At 40.3% G+C, this 24,597-nt stretch overlaps 2 protein-coding genes and 1 long non-coding RNA gene across 5 annotated transcripts in view; 2 read left to right on the top strand and 1 right to left on the bottom strand.

The window, feature by feature from the left end:
- The window catches only part of Ccdc38 (coiled-coil domain containing 38), a 37,464-nt gene extending 29,487 nt beyond the window's left edge, over positions 1-7,977 (top strand). For 2 of the 3 annotated variants that reach the window (XM_090328431.1, XM_090328432.1), the window contains exons 15-18: positions 2,529-2,747; positions 3,191-3,396; positions 5,439-5,532; positions 7,030-7,977. In XM_090328431.1, the coding sequence (XP_090184557.1) occupies positions 2,529-2,747; positions 3,191-3,396; positions 5,439-5,532; positions 7,030-7,143 (633 nt within the window). In that variant the 3' untranslated portion in view covers positions 7,144-7,977. The remainder of the gene's footprint in view (positions 1-2,528; positions 2,748-3,190; positions 3,397-5,438; positions 5,533-7,029) is intronic. The other variant, XM_090328433.1, reaches the window with a different exon arrangement.
- Positions 7,978-8,065: 88 nt separating this feature from the next.
- On the bottom strand, positions 8,066-12,871 carry Snrpf (small nuclear ribonucleoprotein polypeptide F). The gene is made up of 4 exons (XM_090328434.1): positions 12,731-12,871; positions 10,553-10,678; positions 8,653-8,717; positions 8,066-8,293 (listed from the first exon to the last, which is right to left on the bottom strand). Exons 1-4 carry the CDS (start codon positions 12,731-12,733, stop codon positions 8,227-8,229), a joined length of 261 nt encoding a protein of 86 aa, XP_090184560.1. The 5' UTR covers positions 12,734-12,871; the 3' UTR covers positions 8,066-8,226.
- Positions 12,872-13,073: 202 nt separating this feature from the next.
- On the top strand, positions 13,074-15,858 carry LOC150067371 (uncharacterized). Its single transcript, XR_016539564.1, has 3 exons — positions 13,074-13,187; positions 14,240-14,502; positions 15,324-15,858. It is a non-coding gene; the product is annotated as an uncharacterized LOC150067371 (long non-coding RNA).
- The last annotated feature ends 8,739 nt before the right edge of the window (positions 15,859-24,597 follow it).

Genomic DNA, 24,597 nt, shown 5'->3' with positions numbered 1-24,597 from the left:
AATAATTCTGAAGCCGACTGACATGAAAAATGTAAGTATCTGTGACATTTGTCAAAACTTCACTGAAGTAAGCTCCTTTCATTCAACTTTGGAAGAAAGTGGAGTTTTCAATGCTCTTAACCATGGAAGCAACCAGATCCCTAAATAGAGAAGAGCAAAATACCTTTTCAAGGCTATCCAGTAAAAGTTTAATCACAGTTATGCCTGACGCATACACACACTCTGGACAATGGGCTGATAATTCGTAGTCTCCCAGAACTCTGCAGCATGGAAGGAAGAAGCAGAGTTGAAGAAAAAATAAAAACAAATGGAAGGGGACAGAAAGCTTTTCTTACAATTCTCCAACCCAATTCCTTCAGATCCCAAAATATACAAAACATAGTCCTAATTTTTAAAAAGTTTTCTTGCTTTGCTGATATATGTGAGGTACTTATTTTTGCTATTCATAAAGAAATGGTTACTTTGGAGCTAAGCTCATTACAAGTGTTTCTTTCAAAATGGTCACATTTCTAATTGTACTAAATCCCTAAATTTTTTCCTTTATTTTATTTTGAAATTAAAAGTTTAGGCTGGATCCAGTGGCTCATGCCTATAATTCCAGCTACTCAGTATAAAAACAAGACCTGTAATCCAGGCTCATCTAGGCAAAACATCACAAAACTATCTGAAAAATAAATAAGCGGGGTGCAGTGGCTTATAGCTACTCAGGAGGCTGAAATCAAAAGGATGGCAATTCAAGGCCAGCCCCAGAAAATAAGTAAATAAAAAGCTGGACACAGTGGTATATGTGTGTCATCCCAGTTGCACAAGAAGTGTACATAAGATCACAGTCCAGCTTCTGGCCAAAAATCAAAACCTTATTTAGAAAATAAAACACAAAGGGCTAAGGATATGGCTCAAAATGGTAGAGTGCCAGGCCTTGAGCTAAAACTCAAGCACTGAAAATACCACAGTAACTAATAACTAAATGAATTACTTAAGCAAAAAGCATTGAGGTGTGCCTCTAGTGGTAGATCAAACTCTAGGATCACATGTTTTTAAAAATGTGCATAAATGATGAGGGTATCTCTCAACATAGGCCATGTACCACTCAGCACGTACAGCAGGCTGTCATTCCCCTCTCCAGTTTGAAGAGTCCTCAAAGGTGACTCCCATACTGGCTTTTCCCACCATCAGCTGACTTTCCTGTTTATGAACTTTGTAGACACAGAGTCATGTGATGTGTCCTCCTTGTTCTAGTTTGTTTCCGGCGGGCATGAAATGGAGCATCAGGTGTCACACATGGTTCCATCTGCAGAATGTGTTCAGCTCTTCTTTTAGTCCTATGTACATCTACCAGAAGGTCTGGGAAGTGGGGAGCAGTACTAAAAGAATCCTTGGGTTCCAAAAACTTCTGTTGGCATTCTCTTCTAATGTATTGCTCTGGTCACATCACTGCCATTCGCTGTTGGCTTGGAGTTCTCACTTTGGTGCTATCATCTACAGTCCTGCTCTTCCCCAAAACTCAGCACCTCCTGATTACGCCTCTCTGGGCTGGGCCTGCCATCTGGTGGCGAGCCTAGGGATCTAGCCTCAGGCTTCTCTGCCTGCTGTCACTGGCTGGTCTCTGCTTGGTTCTCTTTCCTCTGTCCTTTAACTTTGCTGGGTCAGGCTCTCCATATGTTTTCTATACGTAAGTTATATCATCCTTGATCTCATTCCCATCTCTAACTTAATGCTATTTCTACCTTGTTATTTGAGGAAAATGCCACTTGACTTTTCCTCTCCTGTTCAACGAGGGAACATTTTTTTAAAAGGGGGAAGACAAAGATACTGTGAAATTATTGCCTGTTTATCTCTAAAACTCAATGCCAGCCATTTTTATAAACTGCTTTTTCTCAGAACTAGTATTGAACTTCTATTTTTTCCTGCTTTACGGATTTGTTACAGCTAGATCGTTTTGCCATGTATAGTGTATTTCATCCCACTGTAGTTATGTAAATAGGAAATGTGAGTTATTTTGAGGGGATTATTTTGAGAGGTTAGAGGCAAATAAGTCTTATGCTTCTTCATATTTTTCTTTTGTTGGTCATTGGACTTGAACTCTGGGCCTAGGCATTGTTTTTGAGCTCTTTAGCTCAATGATGCCATCCTACCCCTTGAGCTGTGCATAGTACCACTTCTATTTTTCTGGTGGTTAATTGGATATAAAAATCTCAGACTATGAACTGCAATCCTCAGATCTCAGCCTCTTGAGTAGAAAGGATTACAGGTATGAGCCACCGAGCCTGGCTTATTTTATATTTTTTCAAGGTTTTTAAAAATACATTTCTCCAGGCTTTTCTCAATGTAGACAGAAATGCACTAAGTATGGGGGGGGGACAAACTTTATGATAAATAGGACTACAAGGACACTCAGTAAAGCAGGAGGGGAAGGGACAATAGGGCATGTGTAGTTGTAGGTCAGGTTGCTCAGAGGTAGACATCACAGAGGTCTTGGGTATATTGTTTGTTCTTGGCTTTATGGTGATTCTCATCTTCTTGAGCAGAACCAGGAAGTGGGGCAGAATATTCCCTGGAGAACGATTTGCTTTGCCCAGCACTTTCTTCAGACCCTCTTAGCATCAGGAGCCAGTTTTACAGAGGAGAATAAGTTCCAGAATGAGAACGAAAACGAAAACAAGAACGAGAATGTTTTCAAGGTCCCGAAATATGTTACTTCCACGCTCAAGATACTCCATGAACAGTTAAAAGAGCACAGTGTCGAGGTACAGGGATTGGAAGGTTTGGCTCAAATCTCTTTAGATTCCCAAAGGAGAGCCTATAAAGGCTCTCGCAGGCCAGCCTGGAAATTCTTTGGCTTGCAGTTTTCTGAGAGAATACTTTCATTTATTCAGCAAACATTTATTATATGTGTAGTTACATGCAGTGCACTGTTTTGTATTTGACTATAAGCATTAGAAGTAGCATTTTCCTTCCAGGTGCTTAGAAGGACAAGGCATATGTGCAAATAGCCATTATCCAGCATCATAGTTTTATCCATTAGAATAAAAAAGAAGTGGGGCTAACACATGACATAGATGGCACAGATTTACCACTGAGCCACATTCCCAGCCCTAGAACTTTTCATTGTAACACAATAAAATGGAAATTTGCATTTATTGAGTGAGCATAGTGACAGTTATTTTATGCCTTCTTTTCTTCATTTCAGGAAAAACTGATACAGTCACTTAGTAAGAAAATTAATCAAGTGTACACTATGTGCATTGGAGATGCTGAGGTTGGCAGCCTGACAGCAGTTCAGAAACTAGTCAAAGTAGAAAATCGCCTGGTGGAACTGAGTGATCTCATCGAGTCCATCCCCAAAGAAAACGTGGAGGCCATTGAGAGGATAAAACAGAAGGAGAGACGGCAAAAGTACTATCAATGTCTTACCATAGACATCTAGTGAATGACCTCATGAGAGGCTGCTTTAGCCTGGATTCCACCTTAACCAGATCTGTTATATGGCAGCAACTGCCATACAAGGAAATAGTGGTGGCCTCCTCATGGGGCTATTCTTTAAAAAAAAAAAAAAAAAAAGCCATTCCTGGGGCTTGAACTCAGGGCCTGAGCACTGTCCGTGGGCTTTCTCAAGGCTAGACCTCTACCACTTGAGTCACAGCACCACTTCTGGCTTATGTGGTACCGAGGAATAGAACCCAGATCTTCATGCATGCTAAGCACTCTACCAGTAGGCCAAACTCCAAGTCCAGGACTAGTCTTTAGTATATAAGATGTGCTCAAATATTCTTAGAAAAGAAAGTGTTATTTATTAGCACTGGTAACCAGCACAGTAAAGAAAAAGAGCTAGGTGAACAGGGTTTACACTTCAGCCTGGAAACGCAACTCTTCAGTGTGAACTGAACATGAACATTTTTGAATAGCTAGCACATGGAAGAACTGCATTAATGGTAAAGGTCCAAAGCATAGAATTAGGAGCCTTTAATTGAGATTCATAGGGGGACTCCCATCTATAAAGGAGTTGCTAAGAGTCAGAGCCACACAAGATGCCAAACTGGCAACACTGACAGCATTTGCTCACGGACTCTTATTCCTCAAGACAATATCCTAAGAGTCACTGTCCCTTAAACCTCACCCCACACCTCATCAGGGTATTTTAGAGGCAGATTTCTACAAGTCAAATGAGGATAGTAGGTGTCTTGTTGGAACAATGATTATTACAAACATAACCACTAGAACAAGGTGTCAGGTTCTGAAGTGGGATGTCTAGGCTTTAGCAAAAACCATAATAGGAGGCAGACAGTATACAACTGCAAGCATGGACATAAAACCTGCCTGTTAGGTTCAAATATATACCATGGCGGGGGAGGGGGGTTGGTGGCTTTAGGTGGGTAGTATAAGGCAGGCAAGTCCGCTGATATGTAAAATGGCAATAATGGTTCAACCCTCATAGGGTTGTTGTGAGGATTCAGTTAATCCATGTCAAAACAGGGAAGGAACACATACCAGGGAGCAAGCACATACCAAATACCAGCCACTAATGGTAGATGTTATTTCTTCACTAAATTACTAGGGGAGAGAGTTTCTTCCATAGAAATGAAATCCACAATATATTATGGCTTTGGACATTTCCCCCTACCCCGTATAACCTTTGTATTGATGATATAATTATAAAGAACCATAATATAGCTATCATTTATTGAGCTGCTATTCTATACCAAATCTTATACTAGACAATTTTCATCAGTTTTTTTCCCTTACAACATCCTAAAAAAAGACTTTAATTGAATTTATTAGAAATAAGGATACCATTCAAAAAGACTAACTGTACATTTGGGTAGAAGGGCATTATGCTACACACTTGTGATGTGTGCTTTTTGTATGTTATTTTTAGAGAAGTTTAAAACGTACTTCACACTCACATGTGTGTATGGTGAAATAACTGAAAATTAATATGGTAAAGAAAGTGCTAGGATGTAATCAGAGTGAAAAGACTTCACCTCACTTTTTATTATGATGTGGGTATATTTTATTTCTTCCAAAATTATAGTGAAAGTAGAATTGTTAAATATTCAAAAGCTATTGTTTGGAAGACCTTACATTTAGATTGGTCATTATCAAATATGAATGATGCACTTTTAAATTTCTGTGGATTAGCCACGTGCTGGTGGCTCTCACCTGTAATCCTGGCTACCCAGGAGGCTGAGATCTGAGGATTGCAGTTCAAAGCCAGCCCACACGAAAGTCTGTGAGACTCTTATCTCCAATTAATCACCAGAAAATGGAAAGTGGTACTGTGGCTCAAGTGGTAGAGTGCAAGCCTTGAGCTGAAGAGCTCAGGGACAGTGCCCTGGCCCAGGGATCAAAGCCCCATGACTGACCTACCCCCATCCCCCCCAAAAAAATCCTGTGGATTTAAGAATTTTTAAAAAAATATCCCTTCCTTTTTGGAACAGGTTGCGTGATGAGAAAATGAGAGAAAAACAACTCCACCAAGAGCAAAGGTTAAAAGCTGCTCTGGAAAGAGCTGTAGCACAACCCAAGAAAAAGGTTTGTTTTGTTCTTCACGAGTCTAGTCACAACAGTATTCAACTGTCTGTCTCTGTGGTACAAAATCAAAAGATCTTCTACTTATCCAAACAAAGAATACTGTCAGACCAAGTGCATGGCCGAGTGGTAGAGTGCTTGCCTAGTAGGCACGAAGCCCTGGGTTCGACTACTCAGTACTACATACACAAAAAAAAGGTAGAAGTGCAAGTGTGGCTCAAGTGGTTGAGCTCTAGCCTTGAGAAAGTCCCAAAATTAGGCCCTGGGTTGAAGCCCCAGTACTGGGAGTGGCAGGGAAGGAAATATTGCACATGTATGTGGACATGTCAAAAATTAAACCTCCAGCTGGGCACTGGTGAGTGGCTGACAGCTATTAATCCTAGCTACTCAGGAGACCTGATGTGAGGATCACAGGTTCAAAGCCTGTACAATTCTTTTTTTTTTTTTTTTGCCAGTCCTGGGCTTGAGCTCAGGGCCTGAGCACTGTCCTTGGACTTTCTCAAGGCTAGAGCTCTACCACTTGAGCCTCAGCACCACTTCCAGCTTTTTTCTATGTATGTGGTACCAAGGAATCGAACCCGGGTCTTCATGCATGCTAGGCAAGCACTTTAACCACTAGGCCAAACTCCTGGTCCTGCCTGTACAATTCTTACCTCCAATTAAGCACCAAAAAGGTTGGAAGTGGACTTGTGGTACAATACTAGTCTTGAACAAAAAGCTCAGGACCAGTGCCCCAAGCTCTAAGGTCAAGCTCCAGGAGTGGCACAAGTTTTTGTTTTGTTTTAAATTTAAAAAACCAACCTCCTTGTATGACTAAATTGAAGTTAATTAAAAAGGGAATTTTAAAAATTAAAGTATACTTGCTCATCTAAAAAAAAGTACCTGTTTTTTTTTTTTTTTTTGGGGGGGGGTTCAGTCATGGGGCTTGAACTCAGGGCCTGGGCACTATCTCTGAACTTTTTGGCTCAATGGTAGGCTAACTACCACTGAGCCATAGGGTCACTTCCTGTTTTCTGATTGTTAATTGGAGAAATGATTCTCATGGACTTTCCTGCCGAGGCTGGCTTTGAACCATGATCCTCAGATCTCAGTCTCCAGAATAGCTAGAATTACAGAAACGACTTAGCTTGTTTCTGTGACTTTTAATCACAATTTCTAAATTCCAGACCAAAAACAAAACACAGAGGGAAAACTTACCATGGCACTTGCTATGAAATCAAATGTTACCTTCTAACATGGTGTAGACTGGCCATTATCTGAAGTATGGCTGACTTTACTCATACCTTCTCTTTTCACTGTGAAACATAATTGCTCAGGTTTACCATGGGTGCTCAGTTTGCTACTTAACTTTGCCTAGAATGTTGGCCATCCATTACATTATCAATACTCTTGGGAACTGTGATTAGGTATTTTAACAATTTTGTTCATGTAAAAACCAAGTCAATATTGACCATTTTATGTACTGTATTAAATATAAGTATTGTTTTTCTTTTGTTTCAGTTGGGAAGACGCCTCATCTTCCGCTCAAAACCTCTATCTGATAACAAACAGGAAATAGTTCTAGTCAGTGAGTCAAGAGCAAAATCATTGGAGGAAGAGTATTTTTTTAAGTGAACAGGAGCAGTAAGAATTTTGTTACCAAATGTCATAGATTTTAACTTTTGAGTAATGGCAGATCCTGCCACATACACTGTCTTAATTGAAGGAAGACAGACCCCTATTCCAAAGGTTTAGGATTAGAGTTATTTTCCTTTTGTTAAAGCTTCCTGTTATTTCTAAGTATTACTCCATAGCTAAACATTTATTTTGAGTTGTTCCTAATTGGGGAACAACTATAAGGGAAATGACCATTAATATGTAATGATGATCTTTCTCTGACACATACTATTTTTCTCAACGAGCTAAAGGAAAGTTCAAAGGACATTGTTAGCAGCATGGAATATCATAGTTAAGAGTATACAACTCTGCTCACCTTGGCAGCACATATACCAAAATTGGAACAATACAGAGAAGAGTTCTGCTAACAATTAACCGTGTCCGGACATAACCTTAAAGACTATGTTTATTTCACATTAAGTTTCATTCAGAAAAGTTTCTCTTAAGTGAACAAATAACAGACCTTGAACCTAAATGTCAGGTCACTATTTCTGTTGTGTCCTATCTCCACATTTTAATTTCTAGGCGAGGTTTCAATTTTAGCTATACTGTGTAATTTGTTTAGACTATACTGATATAGAATGCTTAGACTATACTGATATAGACTATGTATGTAATTTACTAAACACAGTATTTATTTAGTAAGAAATGTTTAATTTTATACATGTAGAAAGTGGCTCCAAAACCTTAATAATTGCTCTTAAAAGGTTTCAGTTAATATGTAAGGGCTGAAATTCACTTTCATAAGAATATTAAAAGGATAATTGCTTCTTACAGAAAGCGTACTTATCTTACCAAAAAAAATGAATGTATCGTTTCAACAGTGTATTGTTCAACGATGAGCTTTGCATATAAATACCTACATATGAATAGTAAGAGATTCAGGCTGACAAATTTTTATTGTCTAGAAATATACATATAAAAAAAAATCCCCCACAAAAAGGCGCCATTCTTTTTCTTCAACACCTTTGTCCCAAGTCAGATTGGAAAAAAGTATTGTCTAGAAATATATATATATATATAAAAGATCCCCTCAAGTGGCTACTCTCTCATTTCCCCATCTTCTTCTTCTTCTTCAACACCTCTGATATAAAGGACATTGTTACACCTGTAAAGAGAAAAACAGCCCATGTTTTGTTGTTTCAGCTTAAAACCACCTATGATCTGCATTACCAGTGTAAGCTTTTCTTGATTATGAAACTGCAGAATACCATATTATTTAAGTTTTATATAGATTTGTTAGAGCATAGGTACTTACTTTATAACATGTGCTTGTCATGACATCTCAGTGACAAACTTAAACTTTGATAGATTTAACAATTTTAAAGACTTTTGAAGTTTAGTGGTAGAACAGTTTAGTAAATAATGATTTTTTTTTAAAAAAAGCAATTCCAAAATCGACACACTATTTATTTACAAAACATTTCTAATATATGTACCTTACATATATTTCTGCTATTTTGTTACCTTATTAAAACTTCACCCAAATGTCCAGACAATGCCCCATCTATGTATTCTTCTGTATTTGCAAGCTTTAAATTAAAAACAAAATACATATATATAAGTTTAATCATGCATAAGGAAAACAATGCAATATATCTACTGATGAGAGAACATACTGAGTGGCCCCTCTATACCAACAACTTAAATTTTTTTATACTGTAATGCTTTTGGTTTCAAACACTCAATAAAAACAACACTTATGAATGTCAAAACATAAGGTTTGTTTCAACATAAAAGTTGTTAAACCACTCAAGTTGTATATTTCTAATATACAACTAATGGGTATATCAAAAAATGCGTGGAGAAAGGCAGCCTCTAAACTGGAAGTAGCACTGTAGCTCCAAGTGACAGAGCATTCATTAGCCTTGAGCAAGAGATCAGGGGCAGTGCCTAGGAGCACTGAGTTCAAGCCCCATAATGGGCCCCCCAAAAAATCTGCTGGAGTATAGTTCAGGTGACAGATAATCAGATTAGCGACTAGTCCAAGGCCCTTAGTTCAATTCCCAGAACCAGAAAAAAAAAAAAAAAGATTTCCTGAAGCATTCAGTGCTAAACAATCAGGCGCACGCCTGTAATCCTAGCTACTCAGGAGGCTGAAATCTGAGGATCAAGGTTCAAAGCCAGCCAGGGCACAAAAGGACCTGAGCCTCTCATTCCAATTAACCTCTAGAAAATGGGAAGTGGGGCTTGGCTCAAGGTTAGAGTGGTAGCCTCGAGCTGAAGAGCTCAGGGACAACGCCCAGGCCCAGAGTTCAAGCCCCATCACTTACCAAAAAAAAAAAAAAATTGTTTAGTTGGCTAGTGGTACATTCCTATAATCTTAGCATTTCGGAGGTAGAGGCGAGCAGATCACAAGTTTGAAGACAGCCTGTGCTAATTTAGTGAGACCTCCAAGAGGAAAAGGAGAAGAAAGAAAGGGTGGAAGAGAAGGAAGAGGAAGAAAGAGAAGAAAGGTGGGAAGGAAAAGGAAGAAGAGGAGGAGGGAAGAAAGAAGAATTATTTTGTGTGCCAGTCCTGGGACTTAAAATCAGGGCACTGTCCCGGTGCTTTTGTACTCAAGTTAGCACCCTATCACTTGAGCCACAGCTCCACTTGCAGGTTTTTGGTGGTTAACTAGAGATAAGAGTCTCAAGAACTTTCAAGCCCAAGATGGTTTTGAACCGCAATCCTCAGATCTCAGCTTCCTGAGCAGTTAAAGTTACAGGCCCGAGCTACTGGCGCTCAGCTTAGAGGTTCATTTTCTAACTCTGGGAAACAATATAAATTCAAAGAGTAAATAAATGCATACATGATTCTTTAGTGCAAACCCCAGAACATAAAACTCACTTTAAACTGTACAGGGACTTTTTCCATACATATTCATAGTTGTGTGGCTATTACCACTAATCCTAGAACATTTCGTCACAGTAGCTGAATTTTTGGTTTTACTATAGCCTAGTAAATGATTCCTGTCAGATTGAAACTATGACTTACAAAGCCAGGCATCAGTGGCTCATACTTGTAGTCCTAGTTAGCTGTTGAGGAGGCTGAGATTTGAGGATCGTGGTTTGAAGCCAGTCTAGACAGGCAAATTCTTGAGACTCATCTCCAATTAACCACCAAAAAAGCTTGGATGGTAAGTGGTATATACCTGCCCAGCTTTTTCCACCAAGATGGAATCTTCAGATTTTCTGCTCAAGCTGGCCTCAAATTGCAATCCACCAGAACTCAAGTCTTCTGAACTTAAGTCTTCCAAGTAGTGAATCAAGCTAGTGGCTTGAGCCTCTAGCATCTAACTTGTATATATTATTCTTAGTCACACACTAAGCAATGAGATAAGCAGCAGTAAAACACAATTTTATAATCTTTAAACTCTTGAGCTTACCTGCATGTTCATATAGCCATCCACAGATACCAGGTAACCTTTGTATTCCATCCCCCACTTAAGTTTCACCATCACTGGCTTTCCTGTTAGTCCATTGAGGAAAGGTTTGGGATTGAGAGGTAAACTCTGTAGAAAAAAAGTATACAATTGATTCTTCTTGCTCAGCTTACCTTCCACTCTCCCCTATCAAAAATTACCAGGAACTTCTTTTTTGGTTGTTCATGGGTGTTGTCCCTGAGCTCTTCAGCTCAAGGATACTACCCTATCCCTTGAGCCACAGCACTACTCCCAGTTTTCTGGTGGTTAACTGGAGATAAGAGTCTCATGGACTTCTGTGTCCGGGTGGCTTTGAACCATGATCCTCAGATCTCAGCAACCTGAGTAGCTAGGATTACAGGTGTGAGCCACCTTGCCTGGCTAGGAAATAGTTTATGACATGCAAATGAAGCAAATTTTTTCATTTTTGTTCTACTTTTGAGATATGGTCTCCTTCTGTAGCCCAGGCTGGTATGAACTCTCAACTGTGCTTCAAGCCTTCTAGGAGTATAGGATTACAATTGAACTCAGGGCCTGTGTGCTGTCCTGGAGCTTTTTTGCTGAAGTTTAGCACTCTATTACTTGAGCCACAGCTCCTTTTTCTTTTTTTTTGGGGGGGAGGGGGGGGAATGCTTAATTGAAGGTAAAAGTCTCACAGTCTTTTCTGTCCTGGCTGGCTTCCAACTGTGGTTCTCACATCTCAGCCTCCTGAGTAGCTAGGATTTCACTTTTATATGTTAGAAAGTATTGGAGAAATTTAAATAGCGAATTTAATATTCAACTAATCAAAATGAAATATTCATTATTCACCTAAGAGGCATTGAATACCTATCACACATTGTTCCAAGTGCTAAAGAAATAAAGGCGTTTAAAAAAAAAGATGCTATGATATTCTTCTCTGTTCTCCTGAGGGAAGGGGCATTCAAATAATTACACTGCAGTATTTTGTAATATGTGTATTTTAAGATGTTATGAGATGATTACACTGTATATAAGGGGACCAAACAAAGCAGGGGAAAAACAAAACCAGAAAGGCTCCCTAAAGGGATACTTTGGTTTCAAAGGATGATTTCTAAAGGGCAACGAGTGCTGAAGCACAGAGCCTACCTATGTAAAAGAATTTAAAAACCAGATGAGATCCACCTGGTTTTTCATCACAAGTGCCTCATACTTAATGCAGTCAATGAGAGTTTATTTAGCATCCTCAGTGAATTCAGACTTCCCCCATCCCCATCTACTCAAGTCATTCTAAAAGAAAGAATCAAGATTAACATATTTGAGTGATCTTGGATGATTTGGGGACTACTGGATCCTTTCAGTATCTCAACTTTATTATGGATAAAGCAAGTACTATAGTATTGTTCATATCAAACCCCTCTCTGCTTAACTTGCTTCAGTAGCTTCTGTCTACACCTGGGAGTCGAATCAAAACCTCCTACTGTGCTCTCAAAGTTCTCCATCTCATAACTACTATAAGCAGCCGTCACTTTCTGTCAATTTTTCCAAGGGGTCCATCTCCGCCCTAAAGCTCCTGCTGCTGTTTCTTCCTGTCATTTAGATTTCAGGTTAAGCCCTGTCTTACCTAGGGAGGCAATCCGTTAGCAGCCCTCCTTTGTACCAAAGTCGTCCCCTTCCCTTCCCTTCCCAGCCCTCCTCCACCCCACCCCCGGCACCTAACCATTCTCTGCAGTTACCAATGTCTACACCATTACCCGACCCGGGTCTCCCTTCCACACATGGGGGAGTCCACCTGCCCCGGGGCCTCGGAAACTCAATTCCCAGCACCCAAGGACAGGATCAGGAAGGTAGTGGGCGCTCCACGAGCAAACCAACGCTTCCCAGCCCGGGCTTCGGAGGCGGGAAGCGAAAAGCCCGCCTCAGGGTGATGCCTGCCCGGTGGTATCCCCCGAAAAAGGGTTTGAGGGGGAGGAAGCAGGGTGCTCGTGGGGGGAACGGGAGGGCACCGGGAGGAGCGCGCCTGAAACCCCCGGAGCAAGAAAGGGGAGAAAGGGGCGGCGACCCGCGCCGGGCCCGCCGCGCGGGGATGAATGGGAATCGTGTGAGACCGCCGCCGCCGCCAGGCCGGAGGAGGCGGGCGTCCTCCCTCTCCACCCTCCCTTCCCGCCAGCTCTTTTTCCTGACCATCGCGAATCCGTCGAATACTACAAGCTCCCCGTCGCCGCCGACCGCCGCGCCGCCGCCGGTCCCTGGTCACAGGAGCCGCTGCTGGAAGCCTGAACCCGTGAGCTGAGCGAGAAATGGCCGCCAAAGCCCCGCGTCACCTTTCACCTCTCACCGCCACTCTCTCGGCTTCTGCGATTGGACGCAAAGAGATGCGTGCTGATTGGAGGAGGGAGGACGGGCAGTGTCTCCTAGCAACCAGCGACGGCGCTTACGCTTAGGCCCCGCCCCCGGCGCACAGCCCTCTGGGAAGCGCTCCTAGCCCAACGACGCTGCCGGGTTTCAAGGTTGGCTTCGCCGTCTGTCGGCGACGGTGGATGAGGTGGAATGGGGTTGGGGTATCCGGGAATTTCCGAGTGCCTCAGAGAGGGGCCGTAGCTTCTCATCAGCTTGGTCGGTGGAGAGTTACTTTGTTCTTGTGAGTCGAGTTCGGGGCCCATGGTCCCATAGATTCCGCATTGGGTGGGTCTCCTTTCTTCTGCAAGACCTGGGGAGCGAAGTGCGCCCAAGAGGCTGTATCTCCGGCTAGGCAGGGTGCCTCCGCCCGCTCCGGGTTTTTCCTCGGCATTGCCAGCTGAGGCCCGGCGTGGTAAGGACATTTACGCTGTCCCGGGTAGACGATGGAAAGGGATCGATCGTGATCGCGTTGGCGTTCTTACAGCCTCACTGCCGGACAGGATCAGCTCATTCTCTCCGCACTACCGTAACAGTTCGTGGGCAATGCACGCTGCTGGGGGAGGACTGGGGTGGTTTTGTTTTTTTTTTTTTTGTAACCCCGAGGTGGACCTGGAATTAATTGATCATTGGATGTAAGGTCTGGAGACTTGGAGTAGGAAGGCAACTTGAGTTCAGAATCAGTGCCGCATGGGTAGTCTCCTAACTCAGTAAGTTTTTTTTTTTTTTAATATCCTTTGCGGTAACAGACCTGTAAAATCGTCGGCATCCTCGGAGTTGTTTGAGAGAATTAAATACTTATGAAAGTGTCTAGAATTGGGCTTGGCTAGATAAAGGCCTAGTTGGTAAATTATCTGTTATTTTCTTTTTCATTGTTGTTATATAGGTGATACACAGAGGGATTGCAATTACATAATGAGTGCTTTCAATTGTTTGTTTGCCAGTCCTGCGGCTTGAACTCAGGGTTTGGGCACTGCCCCTGAGCTTCTTTTTGCTCAAGGCTAGCACTCTACCACTTGAGCCACAGCACCACTTCTGGATTTTTCTGTGTATGTAGTACTGAGGAATCGAACCCAGGGCTTCAAGCACTCTACCATTAAGCCACACTCCCAGCCCATAAGTAAATTTTCTCTCGGACAATGTCACCACTTCCCTCCCTGCCTCTCTTCCGGTTATTCCATCCCCACTCACAAGTGGTATACTTCATTTAGTTACTTGTTGTCTTAATATTGTCCATGTAAATGTTGGAAAATACCGACAAGAAATAGTAAAACATTTTTTTTTTCCCTTTTGCAGATTCTGGGACATACTGCTGGTGCTCTTACCACTTGAGCCAGGCCTCTAGTACTGGCTTTTTGATGGTTATTTGGAGATAAGACTCTCACAGACTTTACTGCCACCAGCGGTTTCAAATTGTCATTTCAGACCACAGCTTCTTGAGTAGCTAGGGCTATAGGTGTGAGCCCATTGGACAGAAATTTTCTTTTATTAATTTTTTTAGTATGATTCTGTGTGTAGCTTATGCTAACAGCTTTTGGAATTATTTACTCTAAATTTCAGTGAGTGTTTCTATTAGTTTGTCAATTTTATGAGTCTAGCGTTGATTGGATTTTTGTTGCGTACTCTTTAACAATCCTTTTAGAACTCTCACTACTCTGTAATTTGGGATACAGCCCTGTTTTAGAGGTAAACAGGTAAGAAACAGAAACAAGATGACTCAACCTCTATCCTTAGAGGGAAATTTCATGCAAGCCATTCGCAATTCTTTTGCTACATAGAGTATTGCCCAGAACCTATCCATGGCCACTTTGCTGGAATAGATTGCTACAGGCAGGAGGCCCTGTATCCAAGTAAGAGTCAAGGCTAGAAACACTAGTAGGATGTTTGGAGCAGGCTATCAAGAATCTCTGTCACTAGGTATTGTTTATTTCCTTATCATAAAATGGGTTAAATATTTCACAGGGTTAAGTAAGATAACAACAGCTAATATTTACATAGCATATAATACATTCCAGAGATTTCAGGTGTTAAACCTGCTTATCATTATCTTACATAAAAATACGTTCTGCTCTTCAGTTTTTTTTAAAGAAAATCATGTAAATACAAAGAAAATTGAACTTGTTTTTATTTGGAATTTTAGCTGAAAATGTTCACTATTTTGGAAACTGATGCAAACATTACAAGTTTTGCCTGGATGACTAATACAACACCCATATCCCTGTTTATAGGTTTTGACTTGTTGACTGTTTATTGGTGCTTGCTAGTATAGAAGTATTTATATATTTGTCCATCAAAATTATTACTTGTATTATAAATTATTTCTATATCTGCCTCACATTTCAGAATAGCTTTTGTATTAAATCTTAAATTATACATGTAGGTATGCTACATTTACATGTCAACTTCAGGACAATAAGGGGCAGGACTGCTGTGGGCACAAAGAAAAAGGATGACCCCTCTAATTGGAGAAGTTAAGAAAAGGCACCGTCAGCTGGGAAGGAGATCTACTACATAGGAGGAAACCATGTGAAGACAGTACTTCAAGAAGAGAAAGCGTTAGAAGGTTCAAATATACAGAAGCCATGTTTTGCAAGTGTGAATCTTGGAGTCTTTATTAAAATGCTAGTGACTACCTAGTGGACTCTCGTCTCAAAGTCCAGCAGCCAGAAAACACAATATAATCAGGAAACAGGCCATGGTGACAGATACAACAAATAAAATACCAACAAGCCAATTCAACTCTGATGGAGAACTGGGATGCTATGGTAACCAGAGAACAGCCAGGAGACAGGACACAGGACCCGAACAGGGAGACACATGGCATGGCATCCAGGTGCCCAAGCTGATCCAGGCCTAAATAGACTGGGTCTATTTAGGGTCAGGGTCACAGGAAACTCCCAGTCCCAGGTACTGGACTGACAGCCTAGAAACCTATCAGTCAAGTGCCTACACCTGTCTCCAGGGATTCAGGCACACACGTTCCCTGAGGGAGGGCGCTTCACCTTCCCCCAGACCTTCATTCTCCGTAGAAGGCTTTTCTGAGGCAAGCCGATCCCTCATCTGCATTCAGTGAATAGCCTCCCTCACCTCTAGGCTGTTCAGCACTGGGTAGACTGCCCCCTACTTCCTGACGAGGCTCCAGGATGTCTGAGAAGGCAACAGCCCCCAGCACCTGGCCAGACACTGGTGTGGCTGCCTCCATTACCTTACTTAGGTTCCACTACCGCATTTCAAAAGCAATCTGTACTGTTATGTTGCTGCTGCTGCTGCTGAAAGCAAATACACACCTGTCCAGTAAATTGAGTAGTGAGGTCAATAGGTAAGTATTATAAGAACATTCTAGGAAGTGGGAGGATTGAAGAGATTCATATGGGTTTAAGACAATGTAGGGAGCATAGTGAAAACAAGTGCAAAAAACTGGTGCAAGAGAATCTGAAAGGGAATAAGCCAATAATTGATATTAGTGATATACATTATGAGAAAAACAGTAAAATTCCCTTATAAATAGGTATAGTAGCGAAGTCCCTATTTTTAACATAGTGCTATAGTCCCAAAAAGATTGTTTCCCTGTGTTGTTCAAAGCTGTTTAATTATCTTAACTTATTAATAAACCATTTGAAGAGATAGACTATAATAGTGCTAAGGCACCATATGCCATTTCTAAACAAAATAAGGATGCGCTCAAATATGTGAATATAGATGGTAGACAAGCTGGCACAGCCTCACACTTTTTCTAATAACAACTTTGATTTACAGTAACACATGAGCAAATACTGAACTTTTAATCCATGAAAAACAAATTTATATGAGATCAATAGAGATAATTTCTTAAGATGATTTCATTTATTTTTTAGGTTTCCATAGAGGATATACTGTTCTTCTGGAGTGTTATGATAAATACTGTACACAGTATAAATATGACTAATTGGAATTTATAGAAATTCATTAAAGATGAATTTATGGTTCTGTGAAGAAACTTGCTAAGATAAAATTAGTTGTGCAAACAAGATACAGGAGAATTTCTTAAGTTCAAGGAATATATTCTTTGTCTTTCTCTTTCTCTCCCTCTCTCAGAACTGAGGATTGAATTTAGGGGCATTTTTTTCTACAGTTTCTTTTACTATTGAGTTCTAGTTTTATTCTGTAGAATATAGGGGATTTTTTCAATTTTCTTATATTTGCTAAGACGTACACTTGCTTTATGTCCTAAAGTATTTGTTTTAGAGAAAGTTACATGGGCTGCTAAGAAGGATATGTATTATGCTTTGTTGAACAAAGTGCTCTGTAGATGTGTGTCAAGTCCATTTGGTATATAATATCATTTAATATAAAAATCTCTTTCTGATTTTTTGTGTGGATGAGAGTAGGTATTGAAGTCTCCTACTATGTCATTTTGTTGTGTTCTATCTGTGCAATTAAGTCTAGTAGTGGTTGTTTAATGAAGTTGGCACCCTGCCATTTGGCATGGACACGTTAGTAATTATTTCATCTTGATGAATTGGTCCCTTTATTAATATGAAGTGACCTGTCTTTTCTGAATTATTTTGGTTATAGCTAGCTATGCCTGGTTTGTGGATCCATTTTCTTGGTAGATCTTTTCCTCATCTTTCACTATATGCTAGTATTTGTTTTTATCAATAAATTGCATATCTTGTAGGCAACATGAAGGGGTTTTTTTGTTGTTGCTGTTGTTTTGGGGACTGCAGTCTGCCCCAGCAAGGTGCTCAGGTCTCAGGGTATGCAAGACTCGTAAATATGGCCTTGGGCATGTCTGGCTTTTTAATCCATCTTGCATTCTATGTGTTTTGATCAGAGAATTGAGACAATTAATGTTCAGTGTTATTATTGAAAGGCATATAGTACTTCTAGCCACTTTATTTTGTTGGGTTATTTCCTATTTTATTTGCTTATATGCATAGTAGTAGGTTATATTTTCTCCTCTACTTTTATGTTGACTTTTTTTTTTTTTTTAGTTGGTCATAGGACTTGAACTCTGGGCCTGGGTGCAGTTCCTGAGCTCTTCAGCTCAAGGCTACCGCCATACCCCTGGATTTACAGCATCACTTCCTGTTTTCTATTCGTCAATTGGAGATAAGAGTCTCACGGACTTCAGTGGCTAGGCTGGCTTTGAATCATGATCCTCAAATCTCAGCCTCCTGAGTAGCTAGGATTACAGGTGTGAGCCACCACACCCGGCTATATCTGACACTTTTTGCTCATTGGTTCTACTACCTTAGCCACATTTTCAACCCCATATTGATCATTCTTATAATCATGGTCTTGATTTCTTTATTTAGGGTTTCTTCTTCAGTATCCTTAGCAGCTGTTACTGTCAGATCAGATGGTTGATCTTTGGAGGTGTCATGGCACCTTGTTTTTTTATATATGTGTTACTACATTGAGATTTTCACAACTGAGGTCAGTTCATTGAACATTTTAATCACTTGTAGTCTTAAAGATGAAGTGCTCTCATTGCTCAGGAAGGACTGTGTAGTTGGAAGGGTAACCGCGTAGTTTCTCCCCACTAAACTGAGGAATACCTTAATGTTCAGGCTTTTGCCCACATGCTCAGTGTGCCAGACTTGGTCCCTCTATACCACTCAGACAGAGGAAGCTAGCTGTGTTTTCATATGTTTGGGTTGGTGTTATATGTGAGTTTAGGGAACGACTGATTAAAGGTCTGTCTGCTTCTCTGCTGCTTCCACCTTGGAAATTTCCCTCCTTTGTGTACTGGAAATCTTCCATTCATGGGGTACCTTTTAGACTAGGTCAGTTACATAGGTCCCCTGTCCCCTGGGGCAGCAGATGGGCTTCTCCCAATGTTTCCTTTGTATACCTGGGAACAAATAACTCACTGAGTTTTCCACCAGTATTGATCTGAGAGACTTGAATGTTTCTCCTGAAAGTATTAGTTGGTTTTTTGGGGGTTTTTTTTGGTTTTTTTTTTTATCCTGCCCATCAGCAAGTTTATCATCATGTGGTAAAACTGAGACTGGGTAGGGGTTCCCAGTGAGCTCTGGGTTTAGTTGTAAACTCTCCAAGCCATCAGACTGCTCCTCGGTTCTGCATACTCTGCTAACCTCAGACTTGCTGCGTTTCCACCGTGATCCTCAGGCATTGGCTCTTGCTGTAGCCAGGAAGGGGGAAGTAGCAACTGCCAGGTTCTTTACTGCCTGTACTGTTGCTGCTTTGAATTTTCAACCTGTCTGTGTCTAGTCCCCCTTGCCCTCCACTGGGCTACTTCTCTGGCTCTCATTGATCTCCAAGCTTCCAGGGTACAGCTCCGTCTATAGGCCTGCCTGCAAGGACCTGGCAGCTCCTGAAATGTGAACTCATCACCTGCTAGGAGAGGTGAGCTTTTGGTTTTCTGAAGTGTCCTTCACATAATCCGCTGGCTTTCATGAGCAGGGTGGGGCTGCCAGCAGCTTCCCTAGCTCTCCTGGAAGCTCTCAGCTTGCTACAGTCAAAACCTCTACCTCTCTCTCAGCCTCAGATGGCAATCTTCCACGTGAATGCTGTGGCTGGATGACCCAAAAGCCCCTTAATCTGACTGCCAAATTCTAGTTATGGCTCTGTCCCAAGGCCTGTTGGGCCACAGGTTGTTCACCATCAGTCAGTGTAAGCTGATCACTCTGTAATTTGGACTCTCTACTAGCAAATACTGAATCTTTTGTTTTCAGAAATGGCTGTCCGGGAATGAAATTAAAAGTTAAGGGTTGGGGCTGGGAGTTTGGCCTAATGGTAGAGTGCTAGCCTAGTATGCGTGAAGACCTGGGTTTGATTCCTCGGTATCACATACATAGAAAAAGCCAGAAGTGGTTCTAGGGCTCAAGTGGTAGAGCTCTAGCCTTGAGAAAGCCCAAGGACAGTGGTCAGGCCCTCAGTGCAATCCCCAGGACTGGCCAATATATAAATAAAGAGTTAAGAGCTAAAAGTCTTCCTTCTTATGGCCACTTAGGATGGAAATCTGCCATCTGGACCCTGGCTGGGTATTCCAGCCTTCTCTGGTCACCAGATGTTCCTTAATTTCCATTTCTAGGTTGTGGCTCAGCCCCAAAGCTTGCCTGGCTGCAGGTTGCCTGCCTGCAATCCATGTAAACTAATCACTCAGTAATCATCCTTTTACCAGCAGAGTCCAGGACTTTGGTCTTCCAGAATGGTTAGCTTTGGGGCTATGAAGTTTTTCTGAGAAGGTCAATTCTTCCTATCTGTGTCTACCTCTGATGGCTGTTGGCCTCTTGGACACTCACTGAATGCTACAGATTGCACTGATCACTGATTGTTTCTTTGTTTCCAATCCCAATTGTGTCTCAAGTTTCAGAACCTGGCTGGCTGCAGGTGGTTTGCCAGCAACTAACAGTAATGTGATGTGCTGGGTACCTCAGTCTCCAGCAGGAGGTCCACCCATAAGATGGCTCCTCTCTGAGATACGCAAAGCAAAAGACTGACCTGTGTGTTATGTTGCTAGGGATTTCACTGACCTGACAGAACCCCACACTGGGATTTGATTGATGCTTGGGAAAAGTATGGTTTTGCCTCCCGGCTGGGTTTGCTGGTCTGTCAAGGAAGTCACTTGTGTACCCTGTCTGAAGGCTGTGTCTGTCCAAAGTGCTTCTTTGTTGCCTCTTCTGTTTCCCATACTTGGGTGAAGTATAACTGAAGTTACACTAGGGTGAGCCAAAAATCCAAATTATAACATTTCCATTTGTATAGCAGCTTGCAGGTGAGAAAACTGTGGCTTGGGATCCTTCATAAGTGGTTGAAATTTGGAAGCAAGTCAAGAGGGAAGGAAATACAGTTTATAAGAAAAAAGTTATCTGTTGTGTTAAATGTCATTTTACCAGGTGCAGAGTACCTTCTGATCTTCTAGCAGTACCCAAGTACATGCCTTACAATGATTTTAGGTTCTCAATCTCAGCACTTGATTTTGTGTGTGTGTGTGTGTGTGTGTGTGTGTGTGTGTGTGTGTGTGTGTGTGTGTGTGTGTGTTTATCACTCCAACATTTTTAGCGGCATATTTCAGTAGCATTAAGTAAACTCCCATTGTTGGCAACCATCCTGCTACTCATCTCCAGAATGTTTTCGACTACTGGCATTTTGAGTTAAATAATTCTTTGTTAGGGAAGTGGTAAAGTCTAGAGGTGTTAAGCAGCATCCCTGAGCACTAATTGGAATCCAATGGCATTTTCTCCTCTCTCCTCAAACCTGATCTTCCAACATTGCCCAGTGTCCTTTGGGAAGCATAGTCAGTGATTTGGCAAACTATTAACTAATATGATGTTTTGACTTTTTGTGTTTAGTTAGGATAGTATGCCTTTAATTCCCTTTTCCTTCATATTTTAGAACAGTTTCTATTAGTTAATATGATGTTTGCATTTACTACATGTATTAGGACAATTTCCTGTGAACTCTGTTCACTTTTGGTTTTAGTAAGCAAATATCTACAAACATGTTCAGCTGAATACGTCTGAGAGACACATTGTTCAATTGATCAAAATTTTATTGTGAGTTGCTTTCTAGCCTTCAAAAGTAACTTAGGAAAACCACATTGTGAGCACTCACTAATATTAGAGTCAGTACCCTGACTACGTATCAGACCAGTTGTGTATTCAGCAGCAAACTAATGGAGTATTTAATTGTTGGAATAATGATGACTTAATTACTCTGATTGGCATTGCTTCAGAATAGCTGACTAATCAAAAATAGTCTAAACTGGAGATGACAGTTTTCCTTGCATGACTGAGTAGATATGACTGAAAAAAATTATTGAAGTGAAAGGTTTATTTTTTTATTTTGTCATAATTACTGCATTTTATGACTCACAAAAACAAGTAACAGTTCTGTGTTTTTCTTATGCAGAATCTTCTGTCAAGAATTCTTGTATCTCTACATAGACATAAAAACCTATGATGGGATATATGATCTATAGACAAAATGTTTTATTACATAGATTAATATGTATCTATGACATACAAACCCTCAGCTTAATTTTAATTATGTTCTAAAATCTATGTGCCAGTGATTGCATATAGAGATTCTCTTCTTGAATACTTGTTTGTTAAACATGACATTTGAAATATGATGGAAAAATCAGTCTTAATAAAACCTTAATAAAAAACTAATCTCAAAGAGCTACATACAGTATGATTCCATTTATATGCTTACAAAATAAAATCACAGCGATGAATATTAGATTAGTGGCTGTCATGTGTTAGTCAAGAAGTAGGCTGATGGGTTTGTCTACATGAAAGCATAAAGAACATATTTGTGCTAACGGATTCACTTATGGATTCACTTACTCTCTTGACTGAGAAAATGAGTATATGAATGTAGACATCTGACAAATAGTAGTCTTGCTCTAGTCAAGCTCCTGAGAAAACTAGAATAAAATGTACAGAGATTTTCTCTATTATCTTTGCAATGTTCTGTTCATCTACAATTATTTCAAAGCATATAACTTTTAAAACCAGAGCGGAATGCACTTGCTAATAGGACATCAATTCTCATATGAAATGTAGGAAGTACTTAAGGACGTCTAAGAATAAGCAAATACTCTATTACCACGTGTGCAAATAATGAAAGAAATTTCCTGAGGAAAAAGAGATGCTACTGACCCACACTAACCCATCACGATTCATCATGCCACACTGTATTTCCTGTACATTTGGAAAATGCTGTTGATTAAAAAAAAATTCATGAACTTTGTCCTCACTGTAAATAGTAAATTAGAAATAAAGATTTGTTTAAAAAAAAAGAATTTTGTATTGCACCTTGACCTTGATACACTGAGTCGACATTGAACAAGACAACACAGGCCAATATTTGAGGGGTATAATAACTACATGCGAGGAACTAAGATTTTTCAGTGTCAGATGTGATTCTGCAATTATTCTATGTGACATCTTCAGTGAGGGACCTTGAGTAGCTCTTTACCTTTTAACTTTCGTGACACTTTTTCATGAGTTGTAGAAGTGATGTAAGCTTTTCCCTAAAGTACAGAAATGAGGTATTTAATAACATTCATAATATTCCAGATAGTTGATATTTGTCCTTAGGTATGGGTAAACACTAACAATAGGAAAAGTAAGTGTTCTTCCACATCAGACTTTAGCTCTATTATTTATTGTTAGTGATTATCAATCTATATTGCTTCTAGTTGCTGCAATTTTAAAAGCAAAATTTTATAAGTATGAAACTTAGTACTGTTGCTGTTTGATTAAATTTGTTGACCTCTCCAGGTCTTAATTTTGCATTAATGAGGTTAGAGACCATCCTAGCTCTAATATAATAGTATTAAATTATATAGCTTAAATTAATAACCACAAAAAAGAATATTGAAATAAAACCACTTTTTGATTCATAACTATGCTTTAAATTATAGTTTTTACAAATAAATTTAAGAATGGCCTAATTTTTCAGTTTATATATATCTATATCTATAAATATAGATATAGATACATAGATTTTTTTTTTGCCAGTCCTGGGCTTGAGCTCAGGGCCTGAGCACTGTCCTTGGTCTTTCTCAAGGCTAGAGCTCTACCACCTGACCCACAGCACCATTTCCAGCTTTTTGTATATATGTGGTACTGAGGAATTGAACCCAGGTCTTTGTGCATACTAGGCAAGCACTCTACCACTAGGCCAAACTCCTGGCCTAAAAATATTTACATTTTTAACAGCTGAAATTTTCAGTTTTCAATAAATGTTGAGGAGGTTAAACAGTTTAATGTTATTTGAAAAAAATATACTGTAAAACAAGATTTTACAATGATAGTTGCACACATGTCTCTTTAGTATAGTTGAGTAACTAGAAATAAATTAAGGGAAATAAAAACTGGTTCTGTTTTCTGTCTGAGTCTAAATAACAGGCTATACTCTATATCTGTTTCAAAGATAAAATGTATTTGTAATTTATTTGTCCACAGTTATTAGAGTTTATAAAAGTTTAAAGTCACCCTGTAATGACATGCTGGTTGCGGAAAGTCTACACTACCATGTAACAATAGCATCCTTCAGGAACATCATGGTGATTATCACTTATTGGGTGCTTATTTGCTAACACCACATACATTTCTGTTAAGAGGGATTGTTAACTCAATTTGATTTGCTCAGCATCCTACACACAATAAGCTACAGAACCCTTATCTCTGATTCCTAACTTCGCTCCTTAGATCTTCTAAAGAATGATAAACACCTCAGAATAAAACAAGTACTGCTACCCCAAACCACCTTAGTTCTTAATTTTACACAAACTTGGTAATTGCCTCCATAAGACAGTGATATTCCTCTGGTGCAGCCCTAGTGGAAGTTATTTTGAGCTATGTAGCCATATCTTAATTGCATATGCAAATGACCTGCCTAGCCTCACATTCATCTGTCTGTCTCTGAATCTGGTTTGGTGAGTAGTCAAAAGTAAGATCACTAAGTTAGCTATGCTGTATTTTATTCCCTGTAAACAGATAGAAGGTATACAGAAACTCCTAGGAGTTTCAATTAGAGCAAGACTTCCTTAGCTTCTGACAAACCTACCCTGTCCTTTGAATGGGAGTCCTTCACAGGCATGCTTCAAGAACAGACATTTTCCCACGGTCCCCCGCTGACTCTGAATGAACAGATTCTCAGCCTCCTGCCGACTTGTGAATATATTGTGTATC

This window comes from Megascapheus bottae, chromosome 2 (assembly GCF_031878675.1).
Source record: "Megascapheus bottae isolate mThoBot1 chromosome 2, mThoBot2.hap1, whole genome shotgun sequence".
In the NCBI taxonomy this organism is placed as follows: Eukaryota; Metazoa; Chordata; class Mammalia; order Rodentia; family Geomyidae; genus Megascapheus; species Megascapheus bottae.
This window is presented reverse-complemented; position numbering and strand designations above follow the sequence as displayed.

What these genes read in the sequence shown, in the direction of transcription:
- Snrpf (XM_090328434.1), bottom strand. An exon ending in ATGGCTATATGAACATGCAG is followed by an intron (nt 8,718 to 10,552) that starts GTAAGCTCAAGA and finishes TTTAATTTAAAG; the next exon opens with CTTGCAAATACAGAAGAATA. An exon ending in TTGGGTGAAGTTTTAATAAG is followed by an intron (nt 8,294 to 8,652) that starts GTAACAAAATAG and finishes TTCTCTTTACAG; the next exon opens with GTGTAACAATGTCCTTTATA.